Genomic DNA, 15,580 nt, shown 5'->3' with positions numbered 1-15,580 from the left:
TTCCTGTGCTGCAGCAGTGAAACCGGAGCACTCTGTGTATCTGTAGCTCGGACTGAAACTCGACTCCTGCAGAACGTCGGCTGATGAAACCCGAGGAGAATCTTTCTGTTTGCAAACTGAACTGCAGAATTTGGAGGAAGGCTAAAAATACTACACACAATACTCTCAATGCATGCACATAGAGGTACTTTGGAGTACTCTGAGGTACTTCAGTGTTTACCAAGTTCAACATGTCAGATGTTCTCTGCAAGAGTTCTCCTGTAAGGTTCTGTAACAGTTTCATGAAAAAGCTGCGCAGTCCCTTTAAATCTGTTCCTCGTTAACCTTCTTAATGACATCACAGGTGTCACCTGGCTGCTGGTTACAGGTGATCACGCTGTGAGGATCAGAGACCTTCTACCTCTGATCATATCCACTGATCGATTGATTGATTGACTAATTGAGTGAGTGAGTGAGTGTCAGGGGTTGGTCACCTGTAGGCCCCGCCCTCTCTGACTCACCTCCTTCTCACAGATGAACAGCTGGTCTCCTCTCAGAAAGACAAAGCGGTTCTTCCAGATCTCTCTGAAGATCCCTTTGCCGCAGAACTTCCTGATCCAGCCCACTTTATCAGGCGGCGCGTTCTGCGGCGCCGACTCGGACGCGCCCTGAGACAAGAAACAGGAAGCCGACAGAGCAGGTGAGGAGCAGGGAAACCTGTCAACACGGCTCCAGAAGCTCAGCCTAAATCAACCTCATCTCCTCAGTTTGTATTTTTAGTCTTTGTTTATAATACTCTACTTGTGTTTCTATTCATGCTTCTATTACTGTTTCTACTCTGTTTTCTGTTGTGTACAGACTGGGAGACGCTGATTTCTATTACTTTTTGTCCTTTATGTCGTCTGTTTCTCTGTTTCTTCATCCTCACCTGTATGAACAGACAGGTGTGTGTAGCACCGACAGAGCCCGCCTCTAACTGCTTTCATTCTGAGTTCAGCCGGTTTGGGGTCAGATGGTTGTTATGCAAGTCCATTAAAGGCTGTAACTGAAACTGGAGCTGCTGAGCAGATTAACCATCACACCACATTCAGGTCACTTTAAAGCCTCCAGGACCGGCCTGGACCTCACAGACCCTCACAGACCCTCACAGACCGGGTCACTGTTAAAAACATCACTTCTCCGTCTGTTTGTTGGCCTTTTGGCACTTTTTAAGCATCAGCAGAGTGAGGCCTTTATTATGAAAACCGGACGTGGGTTCTTGAGACGCCTGCGGCTCTCAGCCTTCAGAATAAAACTAATCCTCGGGGTTTTGTTCTTCGAGTTCTGCTTTAACGGAGAGAGCCCCGGGGGTCGCCCTCTGTCCCGGTATCACTCACCCGTTTCCCGGAGCTGCTCCTCTTCATGCTGCCGGTGTCCGGCGGCTGATCGCGACACTTCTCCCACTTTCACGGGAACTCCGTTATCCGCTCGATGGAGACTCGGAGAGCCGTTAAAGCAGTCAAACTCCTGCAGGGGAGACCGGAGCCTCCGCCTCAGCTCCGCCGCTCCACGGCTCTGTTGCTCGGTCTCACTGTGCTGAGTGACTCGCTGCTGTGGCTGCCGCCGGGCTCCGCCGCACTCTGACCGGCCAGCAGCCGCTCCGTGCTTGGGTGTCCGGTTACTCCTCCTCCCTGTCCCCCCCGCCTGCCCGCTGGCTCAGCGGCTCATCGGCAGCCCGGAAGCGCCCCCCTCCGGCGGACAGCGGGAGTGGCCGAGAATGAGAGCTACTGAAAGCGCTGACGTCACAGGGTGGGCAGTAACGCTCGAGCCTGCAGTTCCTCTGGTGTCCAGCAGAGGCTCCGCTGCCTCCGACTGGGAGGACAGTCTTCTCCTTTTGGGCTGAACAGACCCGAGACCTGAAGCTGAGCCTGGTTCCAGCTTCAGCTTCAGGAAACACACGGCACTCTCTGTAATCCCACAGACATCTGTGCTAATCCACAGCATGATGTAGATTATGGCATGTTCACAGAGATAATCCACGAGGGTGAAATGTGTCACACAGACGCCGCCTGCGCCTGGCGAAGGAAACTGACCTCAGCCTGTGGACACAAGCGGGGGAGAGAGGAGGAGGGAGGTGATCTCTAAAGTACTGACAAATATCTGAAAGCCTCAAACTCCAAAAAATGAAATAACTGCTGGTGATTTATGGATGGAGGTGAGCACCATCAGCTCACAGCGAGCACGTCATTGGTCAAGAAACCAAACGACTCAAATGTAGAGAAACAAACTTTAATCAGAATGACGATAAAACGCTTTCTCCGACCCTGCTCACCGAACCAACACGACCGCCCGTCTTTACCGTGCTCCATTACAGGATCTTTAATTAGTGCCCCCCTGTGGCCGTCGCATGAACTGCATTAGCATTGACCAAAACTGTGATGAAACGCGCATCAGACTGCCCCAACATCCTCATCAACTCTGAAATCATGCCATGAACTGCAGACTGCAGTTTTGGTTTGCAGATGGTGTCCGCAAACTGCAGACGCCATCTGCAGACGCCGCGTCCTCACGAGTCTGCAGCTGCTCTGCAGTCCTCGTCTCTAGATCTGCATCGGGTTGATCTGACAGATGTTTCCAGGTTCGGCTCTGATCTGGAGTCAGTTTCAGTCCCAGTGTAGATCACAAACTGGGTCACAGCGAGAGGTGGCGGCTCATCTGCAGATTATCCCCGACCCCATCATTAAAGGGACAATCCGCCCAAAACAACAGCAGCAGATTAGAGCCGCAGGTTCAACCCGATCAGCTCGGACTCACCAGCAGCCGACACCCACGGCCAACAGCACTGCTCAGCTATAAATAATAATAAACAGTAACAATGAAAAAATAACTTCAAAAAATAAATAAATGATTAAAAAGGAAACTCTGAAAACTCAGAAATTATTAAATTAAATAGAAAAAATATTAAAATAAGGAACTGACAAAAATCAATTCAAATCATAAAAATCGTAACAAATAAAAACACCAATTGTTAAAGTAATAATTATAAAGACACAACTGGAAAAGATATCAAAACATATAATAATAATAATCAAATATAAATATTAATCTAAAAATGCTTCCATGACATAAATCAAAAAATAAAAACGTATCATAGTTTAGTGACAAGTGACCTTCAAGTTTTACGAAAGTAAAACCTGATTTTATAAACGATTGATTTTTAGTGTTTCATGAGACGCCCAATCAGATCGAAGCTGAGACTCACTGCCTTTGGTCTGTGACGCCCTCTGATGGTTTCTGTGTGAAGTGCAGCAGTGTCTGAATGATCCCAAACATCAGCACGGAAACGTCACTTTATTTTTTATTCATTACAAAAAAAAAAAACCAGCTGGCAGCTCCAGTCAGACCAGTCGGCCTCGCCGTGCTGCTGCACACGCTCGGTTTCCCTTTAATGTAGCAGATCCTGAAACGAAGCTGGGAGGTACGGAGGTGAAACTGAAGCAGGTTCCTCTGCTCGGCCTGCAGGGACCGGCGGATCCGTGAAGTCTGACGGCGTTTAAAGGTCAAAGTTCAGACGCAGCAAAACAAACGAATCAATCCAAGAAACTGAGATCAGCAAAAACAGTTTAATTCACCCAGAAAGACATTTACACACGTTTCACTTCAGGGGGCGCTCTGCACATTCAGCGTGGCCAAAGTCTGAAATGATGAGGTCACCACGTGTCACAAAGGTGCACGAGCTCCTCGCAGCAGTTTGTAGATGATTTAGCTCCTTTATGATCAGGACACGCTACAAGAAAAAAATCAAACTTGGCAATAATCACTCCAGACGTCACAACTGATTCATTTTTCATCCCAGAAAGAAAAAGAAAAGCGGTCGCCGCACCGCACCGCGCCGCTAACATCCACACGTTTATGTGGCGTATGAGCAACGCTGCAACTCAAACAAGTAACGTTTGCTCACGTATTTGTGAAGAAAACCTTTTATTTATTAAACAAACAAAGACTTTTGGCGTACTCGTGACTTAGCATGCTAACAGGCGACGGTGAAAAGCCACGGCGAGTTTGAACCTTCACCTTCGTGCTGGATGTCCGTAGATGCTAACAGGGTTTGTTTCGGCGTGAATAATACCGTCTGGTGTTTTTGATCATTTGAAATCCACCACCATAAATCAGCACCGATCAGCTGATCGATTGGGCAGGTCGGGGTTTTTTTTCCTTCAAAACAGGAAGTCCGGTTTCTACATCTCATCGGCGTGTCCCGGTTTGGCCTGATCGCGCCGTCCTCCTCGGACCGTCGACTTCTGGCCGAGGGCGCCGGGTTCCGTCTGCTCGGCAGCAACCACCGAGCCGTTTCCCGACCGGCTCCCCTCCGTACCGTCTGCGGCTGCGTGTTCGTGGTTTTCTGTTGGTTCTGGGAGATTCGACGTTCCCTCAGGAGGTTTTGATTGGCTGAGAGCGGGGGGCTCAGACTGCAGGGACGTCGCACCGTAGGCGTCGTCTGAGGTCGGCTGAGAGGACGACGCATCCGTCAGGATGTTTCTGGAAATCACTGGAAAGATGAAAAAATAAATCATGAGTCCAGCGGTTTGACGTGCCGAGGAGAAAACGCGACCGAAGTTATTCCTAGGATTCACTTTCCAGTCTGAGGCAACATTCCTGCCACACCGACAACATGAGACCAGGATGTGAAACATCTTTCTGTGAACCAGACGTGTTTACCTGCGTCGCAATATTTACACAGCGAGCGTCAGGAAGCGCTCGAGCGCCTGAAGAACTATTTTTATTTAAAATGTTCAATCCTACAAACTCTCAGCTTCCCCAAAAGCCTCCATCTAAACCCTGCGCTGCCATCACAGATGCTCAAACAGGAAGTGATGTCATCAGGGACCAACCTCCTGTGGGTCTGTAGTCGTCGTCTGCACGGTGGCGGCTGAACGGGCTGAAGCTCGGCAGGATGATCAGACCGAGAGAGACGAGGATGATCTGAAGACACACGAGGAGCAGGGTCAGAGTGTGTGTGTCTGTGTTCCTGTCTAGCTGTCATTGTGAGGACCGAAATCTGCATTCTACTATACTTGTGAGAACAGTCACTTGTGAGGACACACAAAAGTCTGAAGACATTTTTGAAGCTCAAAATGCGGTTTCAGTGTCAGGGTTACAATTCGGTTATGGTTAGGTTTAGGGTCAGGCATTCATTCATGGTTAGGGTTATTAAGGTCAATGAAGGTCCTCACTAAGATAGCTGAACGTGTGTGTGTGTGTGTGTGTAGGAGCAGAACTAAAACAAACAAACAAAAACAAAACAGACTTCATTCCACCTTAACGGGTTTAAGGTGGTCGTACCAGTAGGCAGGTGCTGGTCTGGGCTCCTTTACTGACCGTCTGCTTGATGAGAGACTGAAGCTGCTGCAGCTGAGCCAGCAGAGAGCTGAGGAGCAGGAACACAGGGGCTGGTTAGGGCTTACCTGAACAGGTGAACCAATCAGCAAGCAGCAAACTCAGCAGGAAGTTCAAGAAGAAACTAAAAAGTAAATCTGACTGTTTCAGACAGACTCAGGTCCTCGTGACTGAGCTGTCCGAGGTTCACATTTAAAGGGAGAGCACAGTGCCCCCTGTTGGTGGGAGTCAGAACCACAGGGAGGTCTCCCTGATGTGGATGTTTCTGATCCTGTTTGTGACAGAAGTGTCTGGAATAACATGTCTGTGGTATTCCTGAACACACTAACAAATAATCCCAACTTTCCTCCTTCATCCTCCGAGTCAGGATTCAGGAGTGAGGGTCACCTGATCAATTATCCTGGAAAAGCTCATAAATAAACTCATGTCACCAAACTGTGTGAGATTACAATAAAACCTACAGAGTGTGAGCTCGACATCGTTCCCTGTGTTTATGTCACAGGAAGTGACCTCTCTGTGACCTCAATAATCAGTAAAGCGTGTTCATACTTGTTACGTTTCTCCAGCTGCTCCACCGTCCGCTGCAGCTCTTTGTTCTGCATCGAGCACGCCGCCGCCCTGTCAGCACGCACACACACACACACACACGAAGGTTATTTACATCACCGCTCACACAGACGTAACTCTGCCTGTGAGGCTGAGAGCTTTAAAAACACGTTTAGCGCCGTCTTCGTTAATGACAATTTAACGCCAGTAACCCGGCGACGCCGCTCGGTGTCAAGGCGTAACTTTCTGTCGCTCTGCGGTTTCATCATCAATACAACAGGTGGCGCTGAGGTTTCTCTAAGCTGAAGAAGTCACAGGAGGAAACACAATATGGGGCGGGGTTTGTGGTCACGACGGACCTATAGCATCGATTTAACACACAGCTGTGACTCCCTCATTACTCTGAACCCACAACAAAAACACATCTGAGCCGCTCTCGCTGACACAGAGCGAGCCCCTCCTTCTCCTGCTCATAGCAGCCAATCTGCAGGTGAACGTGTGACAACGCCGCCCTCATCCAGCGTTAACCCTCGTGACGTGGACTGCGACACTGGAGACGGCTGAAGTTCAGCGGGGTCACGACCCCTGGAGGATGGAAGGAAGTTCAAATTGAAAGTGAGAGCAGATAAATGAAGGCGGGGGGACGAACTATCGACTCGCTGAAAAAACCTCACAACACGTCTGGAAATGGAGTCTATGTCAGCGACGCGGCGACGGTCAGCTGGCCGGTTACCTGCTCTCCAGCCCGTCGATGTACTCCTTCCTCCGCCGCCGGCTGTCCTGAGCCGACTGCTTGTTGCGGATCTTCCTCCGGACCTTCTTCAGGATTCGCTCCTCGGCCTGTGAATAAAGTTCGGTTCAAAGTCAGCAGCGTGCACCTGACACAGAAACGCGGCGGCCTGAGAGCATCTGTGCACCCGACCTTGGTGAGGGGGAGGTTGCTGGGCAGCGATACGCCCTCCTGGGTCAGCAGCTTCTGCTCCTCCTCGGTCAGCTGAAGATCCAGGCACAGCTGCAACAGAAGAAGAAGAATGAGTCGTTAGGGCGGAGCCTGACGAAGGACAAGGAAAAAAAAAAAAAAAAAAAAAAGGAAACAGAGGCTCACCAGGTCGTCGTCGAGGCTGGGAGGAGGGACGGTGAGCCGCGGCGCCGAAACCACAGGTAGCTCGCTCACGACGCACGAGTCCGACAGCAGCAGCTGAGAGCTCCACTGATCTGCAGAGAGAGTGCACCACCATTAACGACGCCACTCCTTCCTGTTTCTGCCGTGCTTACATCACACTGTCGATTTTTTCTTTAAATGGGTGGAGTCATAGTTTTTGGCTTCACACCAGGTCGTTTAACAGGAAGCTGAAAGCTTCAGTGAACGCCACCTAAAAATATTAAACAATGATTTAAAATCATCATCGTTCCAAACTAACCATGACGTCACCAGCAGGGGGCAGTGTTTCATCCGTGTGCAAAACCAGCTCGCAGTTTCACATCAGAACGAGTTCGTAGTTAAATTCAATTAACTTTGTTCATGTAGCGCCAAATCAATCACTTTATATTGTAAAGACCCTCCAACCATAGAGACAAACACTCAAGCACTTTGGCGACAGTGGGAAGGAAAAACTCCCCTTTAACAGGAAGTAACCTCCAGCAGAGCCAGGCTCGGGAGGGGCGGGGCCATCTGAGGTACCACTGAGATGGGCATCATCTGCATAGCAATGAAAATGTATGCTATAGCTTCTGTTAATACTCACACGCCCCCTGGTGGAGACACCTGGTACTACACTAAAGTTGGACTTCAGCTGATTCTCAGCATGAATCATCTGCTGATGCTTTAATTAAACAAACTTCTTTAAGCTCAGTCGACACGAGCATGAAGCTAGCTGCCGCCGCTGAATGTCGCCTGATTCATCGAATCCTGAACAGCAGAAACAAAGCGTGGCCTCACCGAGCTCGATGGAGATGATGTTCTCCTGTCCAGCTCCAGTCTTAGCACCGCCCAGCCCGCTGATGTCATAAACCAGCTGGTAAACTGTCGTTGGCTCCAGCTGGGTGCCCGCTGCAGTCACCATGGTGACAGGACTCTCGACGGCGGGGTCCTCGGAGATCCCGCTGTCGCTCTCTGATGACGGGTCAGCCGGTGGCCCGCTGGGAAACACCTCGTTTGGATCGACGGCGTGGAGGACGTCCTCGGAGTCGCTGTCATTGAGAATCTGATGAAGGTCACATTTTACACAGTCACGAACAGCAAGGCCACATCAGACATGGAAAAACTCGCCGCCACTTCAAAGTTTCAGATAAACACTTCCTCTCTGAGTGGTCATGTGATCACAGACACTCACACACTCGGGGTCCACCGCCCAGTCCTGCAGGGGCTTCTCTGAGCCGGCCGGGATGAGCTCTGAGGAGGAGAACGGACCGTCGAGCTGCCAGCTCCCGGATGCCATGACGCCGAGAAACAGCTCCCCGCTCTCTGCATCCATCACCTGCAGACACAGGTTCACACCTGGATCAGTACCAGACAGAGAGGGGGGAGGAGGAGGAGCTAGAGGCGGACACTGTATGGGAAAGCAGAGCAGAGGTCACAGCTGAAGCTCTTCAGCTCGAGTTCCTGAATACGACACCTTCGCTGTTCTGAAAGCCTGAGACGCTGCAGCAGTGTGCAAAAGGCATCTGTGTGGGTCACATGACCTAGCAGCAGCTGACAAACAGGCAAAGCAGTTGTGTGTGTGTGTGTGTGTGTGTGTGTGTGTGTGTGTGTGTGTGTGTGTGTGTGTGTGTGTGTGTGGAGAGCAGGTAAAGCAGCTCTGAGGAGGACATCCTGGTAGGCACACACCCAAACGCACACACCTGAGCTGAGACCTGATAGGCTGCCAAACGTGTTTCTCTGCAAACAAGCCCGACCTGTCCCACGTCTCTTAGCTTCCAAACACGACAGCGAGGAACCTGCAGACTGAGACCGCCTCCGATTCACCTGAAGTCACATGAGCTGAACAATAAAACAGCCTCACGGGTGAATCCAAGTCATGCTTCAGAGGGAAACACTCCACCGAGCCAGCCTCAGCTGTACCCGCCACATTTATGTCATCACCTGTTGTCCCAATTATGGTCTAGCAAAGGTCTTCCTGTTAAGACTGTACGTAAAAGATGGACACAAGCTGCAGCCCAGCAGTGAGGTGATCCCTCAGACCCTCAGGTTAAAACTTTACAACATGTTTACAGCCCGCTACGGCAGCCTGCGAGCGCCCAAAGAAACCACAAGGACGTTTCTCCTGCAGACTGAGGGCCATTGGTTCATTGGTCGTTGGGTGGCTGCAAACAACCGATGACATCAACAATCAACGCGGGACTTCAACCAGCGGTCAGTGTCACAGCAGCCGTGTCCATCTTTGATATACAGCCTTTGCAAAGTCTCAGCTTGAGACGAACGACATCACAACAACACACCAGGTGAAACGCTCCAACCCAGAGCACGCTCGCCACAGCCAGGGTGGAGCAGAGCTCATCCAACCGGGCTCATTCACTAATGAGGTCCCCGGTTGAGGCGAGACACCCAGAATGGGATTACTTTAGATTACTCAGTCAGAGATGAAGGTAAACTCACCTTACCTCCAAAACAAATGGTCCAAGCTCCTACTGTCTACCCAGGAGAGGGTCGAACTGAGCATGTGCAGACTCCCACTGGTCACACCTGCAGTGACACTTATGACTTCTCATAACCGCACAGCACACTCCTGTACTTTTACTGTAACAGAGTACTTCTAAACTCAGTACTTTTCTCACTCTTCCTCTTTGTGTGCCATTCAAAAACTTTCCAGCACTCTCCAGGCGCGGTCCCGGTCGGACCGGAGGAGCAGCAGAGGATACTCACAGCTGACACACGGAGCTCTGCTGTTGTCGTTTCCGGTACAAACGCTCCGGATCTTCATCAGCGGTGCTCCTCCTCCTCTCTCTTTCTCTCTCTCTCTCACACACTCACACTCTCACACACACACACACGGACGTTCGTGTCGCTTCACGGTGGAACACGGAGTCCAGCTGGCAGCTCACAGCCTCCTCCGCCTCTGCGCATGCCCGACTTCTTCTTCTCTTCCTATAATCAGGCAGACTAAACAGAGCCCTCTGCTGTCTGAGGGCCACCAACAGGAATGTTAATAATATTATTATTAATGTAATAATAATAATAATAATAATAATAATAATAATAATAATAATACATTTTATTTGAGGGCGCCTTTCAGAAACCCAAGATCACCTACAAAAGAAAAAATGAAAAGGACAATAGTTATAAAAATATATAAAATAAGTTAGAATTGCAAAACAAAACTTGACAACAGATAAAATCAGCACTAAAGCGAATTAGCCAGTTTGAACAGTGAGTTCAAATCTGCAGCAGGTTGTTAAAGGTTAAGAGTTGATAAAAATGACTCCGGTCTGACGTGATTTACAGCGTCATGGAATATCCAATGACCGTGCATCCGGTGCAGGAGCCCACCCTGGACAAAGATGGAGGGATCGCTTCCATTGGCAGCATGCAGATGTTCCAAGTGTCCCTGGACCTGCTCTCCTGCCTCTGGGCTCTGGAGGTTTGAGGCTCTGCTGAAGATGGCTCCTCTGACAGTTCCCGTGTTATCAGCCGTCATATGACTCTGTGTCATCGTCAGCTGTGAAGACCTGGGGGGGCTAAGGTGTTCCTCTGTAGAGATGCTGAGAGGAGAACCGAATGATTTGGACCTAAGAGGCCTGACCCCACACTTCACCCACAAGCCCATCCTGACGGCCACGAGAAGCATTTTCTCAAAGTTAATCTCACAGCAGCTCAATTCACTCTGACCACTACCTGTTGAACCTGAGCAGCAGGTCAGAGGTCAGAGGTTGCTCAGCAGAGGATGTAGAAGCACGAGTGTGATGTGTGCCTCAGGCTGAAGCAGCAGAAAACCTGAACGTCTGTTATTACGAGCACACTGTTCTCTGCGAGTTGGTCAGCACCTGTGCCGACATGTTTGCTTCTCCAACATGAGGCTCCTCCCCTTTGTTTTTCTGTTCATTTTTATTAGTATTTACAAGTCTAAACCAGCAAACCCAACCAGAGCCCTGCTCCTAAACACCTGCCCCGTCACCGTGACTGCAGCGCTGGCACTTCACCACCAGGTGTGACTGTTTGGTCTCTGAAGGTTTCCTCTTACAGGTAACTCTTTAAATCTCACACCTCCACCATCTGATTGGATGCTGATGGATCCTTTGCTGGTGAAATCCTCGGCAGAGGGCGTGGCTTCAGAAGCTGCATTCACAGTCACCCGAAGTTCTGCAGAAGTGGAGTTTGAACAGTTTGAACTTTACGCACCTGCAGAAAGAATTTTACATGTTTTTAATGCTGAAACAAAGCTTTTATTCTGAAAATCTGAATCAGTTTTACCACTAAAGCACTCAGAGACAGAAACGATGATAATCTGACAGATGAAACTATCGCTGTGAGAGGCGAACGCTGTCAGCACTCCAGCCCCAGCTGCAGGGGTGTGGATGCTGAACGCAGCCCTGAGCGTTGGCTCAGCAGACAGCTTTCTGACCTCTGGACTCTCCAGAAGCTTCGCAGAGGAACCGTCGACCGCTCTCTGCAGGTGCAAAGTGCTTCAGAGGAAACACCTCAGGGGCTGAAACAGGACCAGGATGTCTGCAGGAGGGGAAGCAGCTGATGTGGTGTACTGCCTGGCCCAGGAGCAGGACTTCCAGCAGGTCCCAACATTTTTCCATTAATAGTCACATGACTCTCTAAAGATCACCGGTCAGAGTGTGAGATGTGAACTCAGTGAATGCACACTGATAGGACGACTGACCGCGGCTGCTCGAGCGGTTCTCTTCGCCTTTATGGCGTTTGCTCCATAAAACATATGAGGTGAAGGAGTGCACGCCGCTGCAGCACGCTGCAGCACGCCGCTGCAGCACGCCCGCTGCAGCACGCCGCTGAACAGCTTTAAAAAACTTTGAACATCACATAATTTACTGCTGTGACTAACTAAAAAACCTCATTGCCTCATTTCCTGTTTGCTTCGGCGCTTTGTCATTTCTCACAGGGACAAAGGACACACATGAATTGCAGGAGTCACAAGTTAGAATCGATACCTGAAGAAAATCTGAGCAGTTAAATAAGATCACAGTGATAAACTCTGAGCACCTCAGACAGACGACGCGTTCAGAGCTGATTTAAAGGTCTAAAGGGGTCTCCGTGGGGACAGACAGAGGCGCGGACCCTTTAGTTTCAGGCGAGGCAGGTTGCTGGGAGCAGCGATGACCTCTGACCTGTGGTTAACCTGGGAGATGTCGTGGAGGTGATTGATGGAGGGCTTTAACAGCCAAACTTAAAATCAGTGCTGAGCGTCACGGACCCGTGTGTCGTCGTTTGCTCTGCGCCAATTAGAAGTTGTAGGTATTCTGACGTCTGTTTGAGGCGGAGTCAGGAACGCCCAGGTGTCCTCAGAGCGTCGTTCCTAACAGAGCCTGTGTTGTCCCACAGGTCCTGAACATCTGCACGCCTGAGGACTACAACGGGCTCGATTACATGGCCGCCTTCTTTCACCGCTGGCTGCAGGAGCCTGGACGCGTCGTCTTCATCGCCCGGATCGACGGCAGAGTGGTGAGGCGTGAAGGCGAGCCCTGAGGAAGCAGACCACAGTTTTCATTTCACGGCTCTGTTTTTCTACACTGAGCTGCATTCTCCATCTCCCTGCAGGTGGCGCTGGAGTCTGCGCTCCTGGTGGATGGCGGTCAGACGGCAGTACTTCAGGGGCGCAGGGTGGTGTCCGATCTGAGGGGCAGCGGCATCGCCAGCGCCCTCCAGATGCATGTGACCAACTACGTCCGCCACTACTACCCAGAAGTCTCTGCTGTGAGGCTGAGCCGAGGAGACAATCCTTCAGTGAAGACGCTCGCCAAGTACAGGCTCATCGCAAAGGAGGTGTGTCACAGTCCACCGGTTTGTGATTGTGACCAAAGTTGGTGATAATTCTTCATCACAGCGACGTCGCGCAGCTGTTTGCAGAAGCTGATGCGTCTGTTCGAGCGGCGCCGTTCCCTTTATTCTGACCGTGCTGTGCAGAAATGCCGCGTCCTCCTGAAGCACGCAGACTTTCAGTTCATGAACGTCGTGGTTGAGAAGTAAAGCTAATGTGTCGATATTCATAGGAAATGAATCAAAGGGTTTTTAAAAATAAATAACGACTTGAATTCATTTATAATTACTCTCCTGTTAGGACTGCAGGACCGGCACAGCGTCATCACACTGACGTTTGGTCAGAGATCACCGCTGGCTTCTAGTTATTGCAAGGTGGCCTTTGTTGTCGTGGTTACGTGATGCTGCAGACACATCCTAAGACTGAGCGTGCTCTGAGCACTTACAGTTGAAGAGTCCGCCTGGTTTTTCCAGCCTGGACTGTAAACGATCCCTCCGTGTCCACTGAATGGAAACTACAGATGTGCGGTTCTTAGTTTGGCCTCAGACTCGTGACGGGGGTGAAGAGCACACATGCCACGTGATTGGATGATGGACTGGATCACAGCATGAATAGTCCGGTGGCGTGTTGTGACCAAGCCTAAACTTGGACTTGTTTCCCGAGCAACTGCGATGAGTCGAACCAGAACGGGTAAGTAAACCACAGACTCACCCCGTCCTCTCTGTCGCCCCCTGCAGGCCATCTTTTCTTTGTGCTGTGAGGCGGTCAACCTGGGCTCCTTCATCACTGAGCTTCGATCCAAACATCCGCTCCACGCCGACTCCTCCTGTGGTCCGGTCACGCTGAGCTGGCGGCAGGCTGAGACGCTGGTCCTGTCCGACCACGTGGTTTCCAACCTGCTGCCCGGCAAAACCGTCATCAACGACTGGGAGCCCTTGAAGCCGGTGGAGGCCAACCTGGAGGTGCTGCAGCGCAGAGGCCTAACGTGGATCGTAGACCGTGAGTTCGAGCCCGCTGCCCTCAGTCTGGGCACGCCACCGTATGCCGTACCCTACCGCCACAATGCCATGCGCCTCAACATCAACATCTTTGGCCGCAGTCTGACATCGGTGTGCGCCGTGTTTCTGGCACAACTGGAAGCTTTCCTGCCGAGTCTTAAAGGTTACCTGGTCTGCCACACCTACGTGGATCCTGGGCTGTGGACGGGCTTACGTCAGTTCTGTCAGAACGATGCAAACGTGTCATTTTTTAAGGACTACTGGGAGGAAGTCATACTGGAGACAGACCTCTGACTGGCCTCGGCGTGACAGCTTGAATGCTGGCGGATATTTTGACCTCTGCCAGGATTCCTTCAAACACTTCCAAACCTTTTGTCCTGGATTCCCAGGATCCCATGAGGTTCCACATGCAGGTTTAATTAAATGTTATAAGTTTGTTTAGAAGCACTAGTGTGAGTTTTAACAATTCAATAGGAAATCATCATCGTCACTCAGAGGTAACCGCTAGCAGCTGAGAGAACCTCGGTTCTAGGTCAGCTGCTAGAGGTTGTTGTGGAGTTTCAGCACGTTTCAGATATTTTCCATTTTTCCAAACGTTCATAAGTCACGTGTGACAATCGGGACGGTTTCTCTGTTCTTGGAGGATTGAATTGGCTTCGTGAGGACTTTCTTCATCCTTGAACGGTTAACAGCGGTGCCTCAAACGGCTCCTTGCACTGACGCGTACCTACGAGAAGAGTTTTCTCTGCTAAACAAAGCTTCGTGTTTAAATCTAAGACACCGTCTGATGGACATAAAGTGATTTTTACTGTCTGCGTGTGACAGACGCAGCAGTGTTGACAGGCTTGTCTTTGTATGGAAGATAAGGTTTGTTTATGATCTCATGTGATGCACCTTTACCTGACGCACACCTTTATGTTCACCTGCTGACCCACGCATGAAACGTTCTTAAAATTCTGACTGTGTCGATATGTAATCACCAGGTTGTTGCTGCTTGAATATAAATAAAATCAGATATTTGAATCTTGATCTGGCTCTGTGGTCTTTCTGAGTGCCTCGCCCTGTAAATCCACCGAATCAGGCGGGAAACCCATCAGCTGACCTCGCCTCTGGGGGCAAAGGTCAGTTTCTGGAATCGTCCGAGTGAAGTGAGAAGATATTTCTGTTTCTGTCCTCCAGCCACTTTTTACACATGCACACTTTACAAGGTGAATTAAAAGCTAAATGTTTGTCGATTGAGTCTCGACGTTCCTGCAGGGAGCCAAAGACGGCTCGGACTGGACGGAAACGACAAACCTTCAGATTCCCAGAATCACACTGTTCTTTCCCACATTATAAAAACCTTTCAGACGCTGTGTTGGATTTCTGCAGCGTTATCGGAAAGCTTTAAAGATTGTGAACTTTGAGTGTGGGGTTCTTTGTGCTTCTTGGATTGTGGTGTGTGTTTTTGAATGTTTCCCTGGTGTCCACTGTGGAGTTTACTCGGTGTTGTGAAGGTTCCTGTTTGGGTTCTGACCGAGTAGAAAAGTCCAGAAAAGCATCATGTTGTAATCAGCCACACCTGCCACTCATTAGAGATCACAGAGGAGTCGCCCCCTGATGGACAGAAGAGGCAATGCAGGTTTAAGGAGCTCTGTCCATCTTTGTTTACAGTCTGTGGTTTAGTACTTTGGCTATTTCAGTGTGTTTCAGGCTCTTTCTGTGTTTCTGCATCTAAATGAAGTTGATAGTTGGACGTCTGGA

General features: G+C 50.1%; 3 protein-coding genes across 7 annotated transcripts in view; 1 reads left to right on the top strand and 2 right to left on the bottom strand.

Moving 5' to 3' along the window:
• The window catches only part of LOC102291151 (pleckstrin homology domain-containing family O member 1), a 23,299-nt gene extending 20,428 nt beyond the window's left edge, over nt 1-2,871 (bottom strand). The window contains exons 1-2 of one of the 2 annotated variants that reach the window (XM_005935917.3): nt 1,356-2,869; nt 501-647 (exon numbers count right to left, since the gene is read on the bottom strand). In XM_005935917.3, the coding sequence (XP_005935979.1) occupies nt 501-647; nt 1,356-1,382 (174 nt within the window). In that variant the 5' untranslated portion in view covers nt 1,383-2,869. Of the gene's footprint in view, nt 1-500; nt 648-1,355 lie in introns of both variants that reach the window. The other variant, XM_042225976.1, reaches the window with a different exon arrangement.
• A 696-nt stretch (nt 2,872-3,567) lies between these two features.
• creb3l4 (cAMP responsive element binding protein 3-like 4) lies at nt 3,568-8,375 on the bottom strand. The gene is made up of 9 exons (XM_005935927.3): nt 8,235-8,375; nt 7,841-8,105; nt 7,007-7,116; nt 6,824-6,913; nt 6,635-6,741; nt 5,905-5,973; nt 5,302-5,386; nt 4,851-4,941; nt 3,568-4,507 (listed from the first exon to the last, which is right to left on the bottom strand). The coding sequence occupies exons 1-9, from the start codon at nt 8,373-8,375 to the stop codon at nt 4,197-4,199; spliced, it is 1,269 nt and encodes a 422-aa protein (XP_005935989.1). The 3' UTR covers nt 3,568-4,196.
• Nucleotides 8,376-8,449: 74 nt separating this feature from the next.
• LOC102291669 (histidine N-acetyltransferase) lies at nt 8,450-14,866 on the top strand. 4 transcript variants are annotated; one of them, XM_005935923.3, is made up of 5 exons: nt 10,226-11,785; nt 11,964-12,312; nt 12,404-12,523; nt 12,620-12,844; nt 13,577-14,866. In XM_005935923.3, exons 3-5 carry the CDS (start codon nt 12,449-12,451, stop codon nt 14,129-14,131), a joined length of 855 nt encoding a protein of 284 aa, XP_005935985.1. In that variant the 5' UTR covers nt 10,226-11,785; nt 11,964-12,312; nt 12,404-12,448; the 3' UTR covers nt 14,132-14,866. The 4 variants fall into 4 exon arrangements, with proteins under 4 accessions (XP_005935982.1, XP_005935985.1, XP_005935983.1 ...); XM_005935920.3 differs by lacking the exons at nt 10,226-11,785; nt 11,964-12,312 and adding an exon at nt 8,450-9,253; XM_005935921.3 differs by having other exon boundaries at nt 10,226-12,312.
• Nucleotides 14,867-15,580: the final 714 nt, after the last annotated feature.

The sequence above is a fragment of the Haplochromis burtoni genome, unplaced genomic scaffold (genome assembly GCF_018398535.1).
Source record: "Haplochromis burtoni strain Fernald_Lab_line unplaced genomic scaffold, NCSU_Asbu1 Contig_190, whole genome shotgun sequence".
In the NCBI taxonomy this organism is placed as follows: domain Eukaryota; kingdom Metazoa; phylum Chordata; class Actinopteri; order Cichliformes; family Cichlidae; genus Haplochromis; species Haplochromis burtoni.
This window is presented reverse-complemented; position numbering and strand designations above follow the sequence as displayed.

Bases quoted from the DNA above. Each gene is read 5' to 3' on its own strand.
- creb3l4 (XM_005935927.3), bottom strand. From the start codon at position 8,375: ATGGATGCAGAGAGCGGGGAGCTGTTTCTCGGCGTCATGGCATCCGGG. The intron at 6,914-7,006 runs GTGAGCCTCTGT...CTTCTGTTGCAG, and splicing joins CCAGCCTCGACGACGACCTG to CTGTGCCTGGATCTTCAGCT. The intron at 4,942-5,301 runs GTACGACCACCT...GTGTGTCTTCAG, and splicing joins AGACCAGCACCTGCCTACTG to ATCATCCTCGTCTCTCTCGG.
- LOC102291669 (XM_005935919.3), top strand. From the start codon at position 11,560: ATGTCTGCAGGAGGGGAAGCAGCTGATGTGGTGTACTGCCTGGCCCAG. The intron at 12,524-12,619 runs GTGAGGCGTGAA...ATCTCCCTGCAG, and splicing joins CCCGGATCGACGGCAGAGTG to GTGGCGCTGGAGTCTGCGCT. The intron at 12,845-13,576 runs GTGTGTCACAGT...CGCCCCCTGCAG, and splicing joins ACAGGCTCATCGCAAAGGAG to GCCATCTTTTCTTTGTGCTG.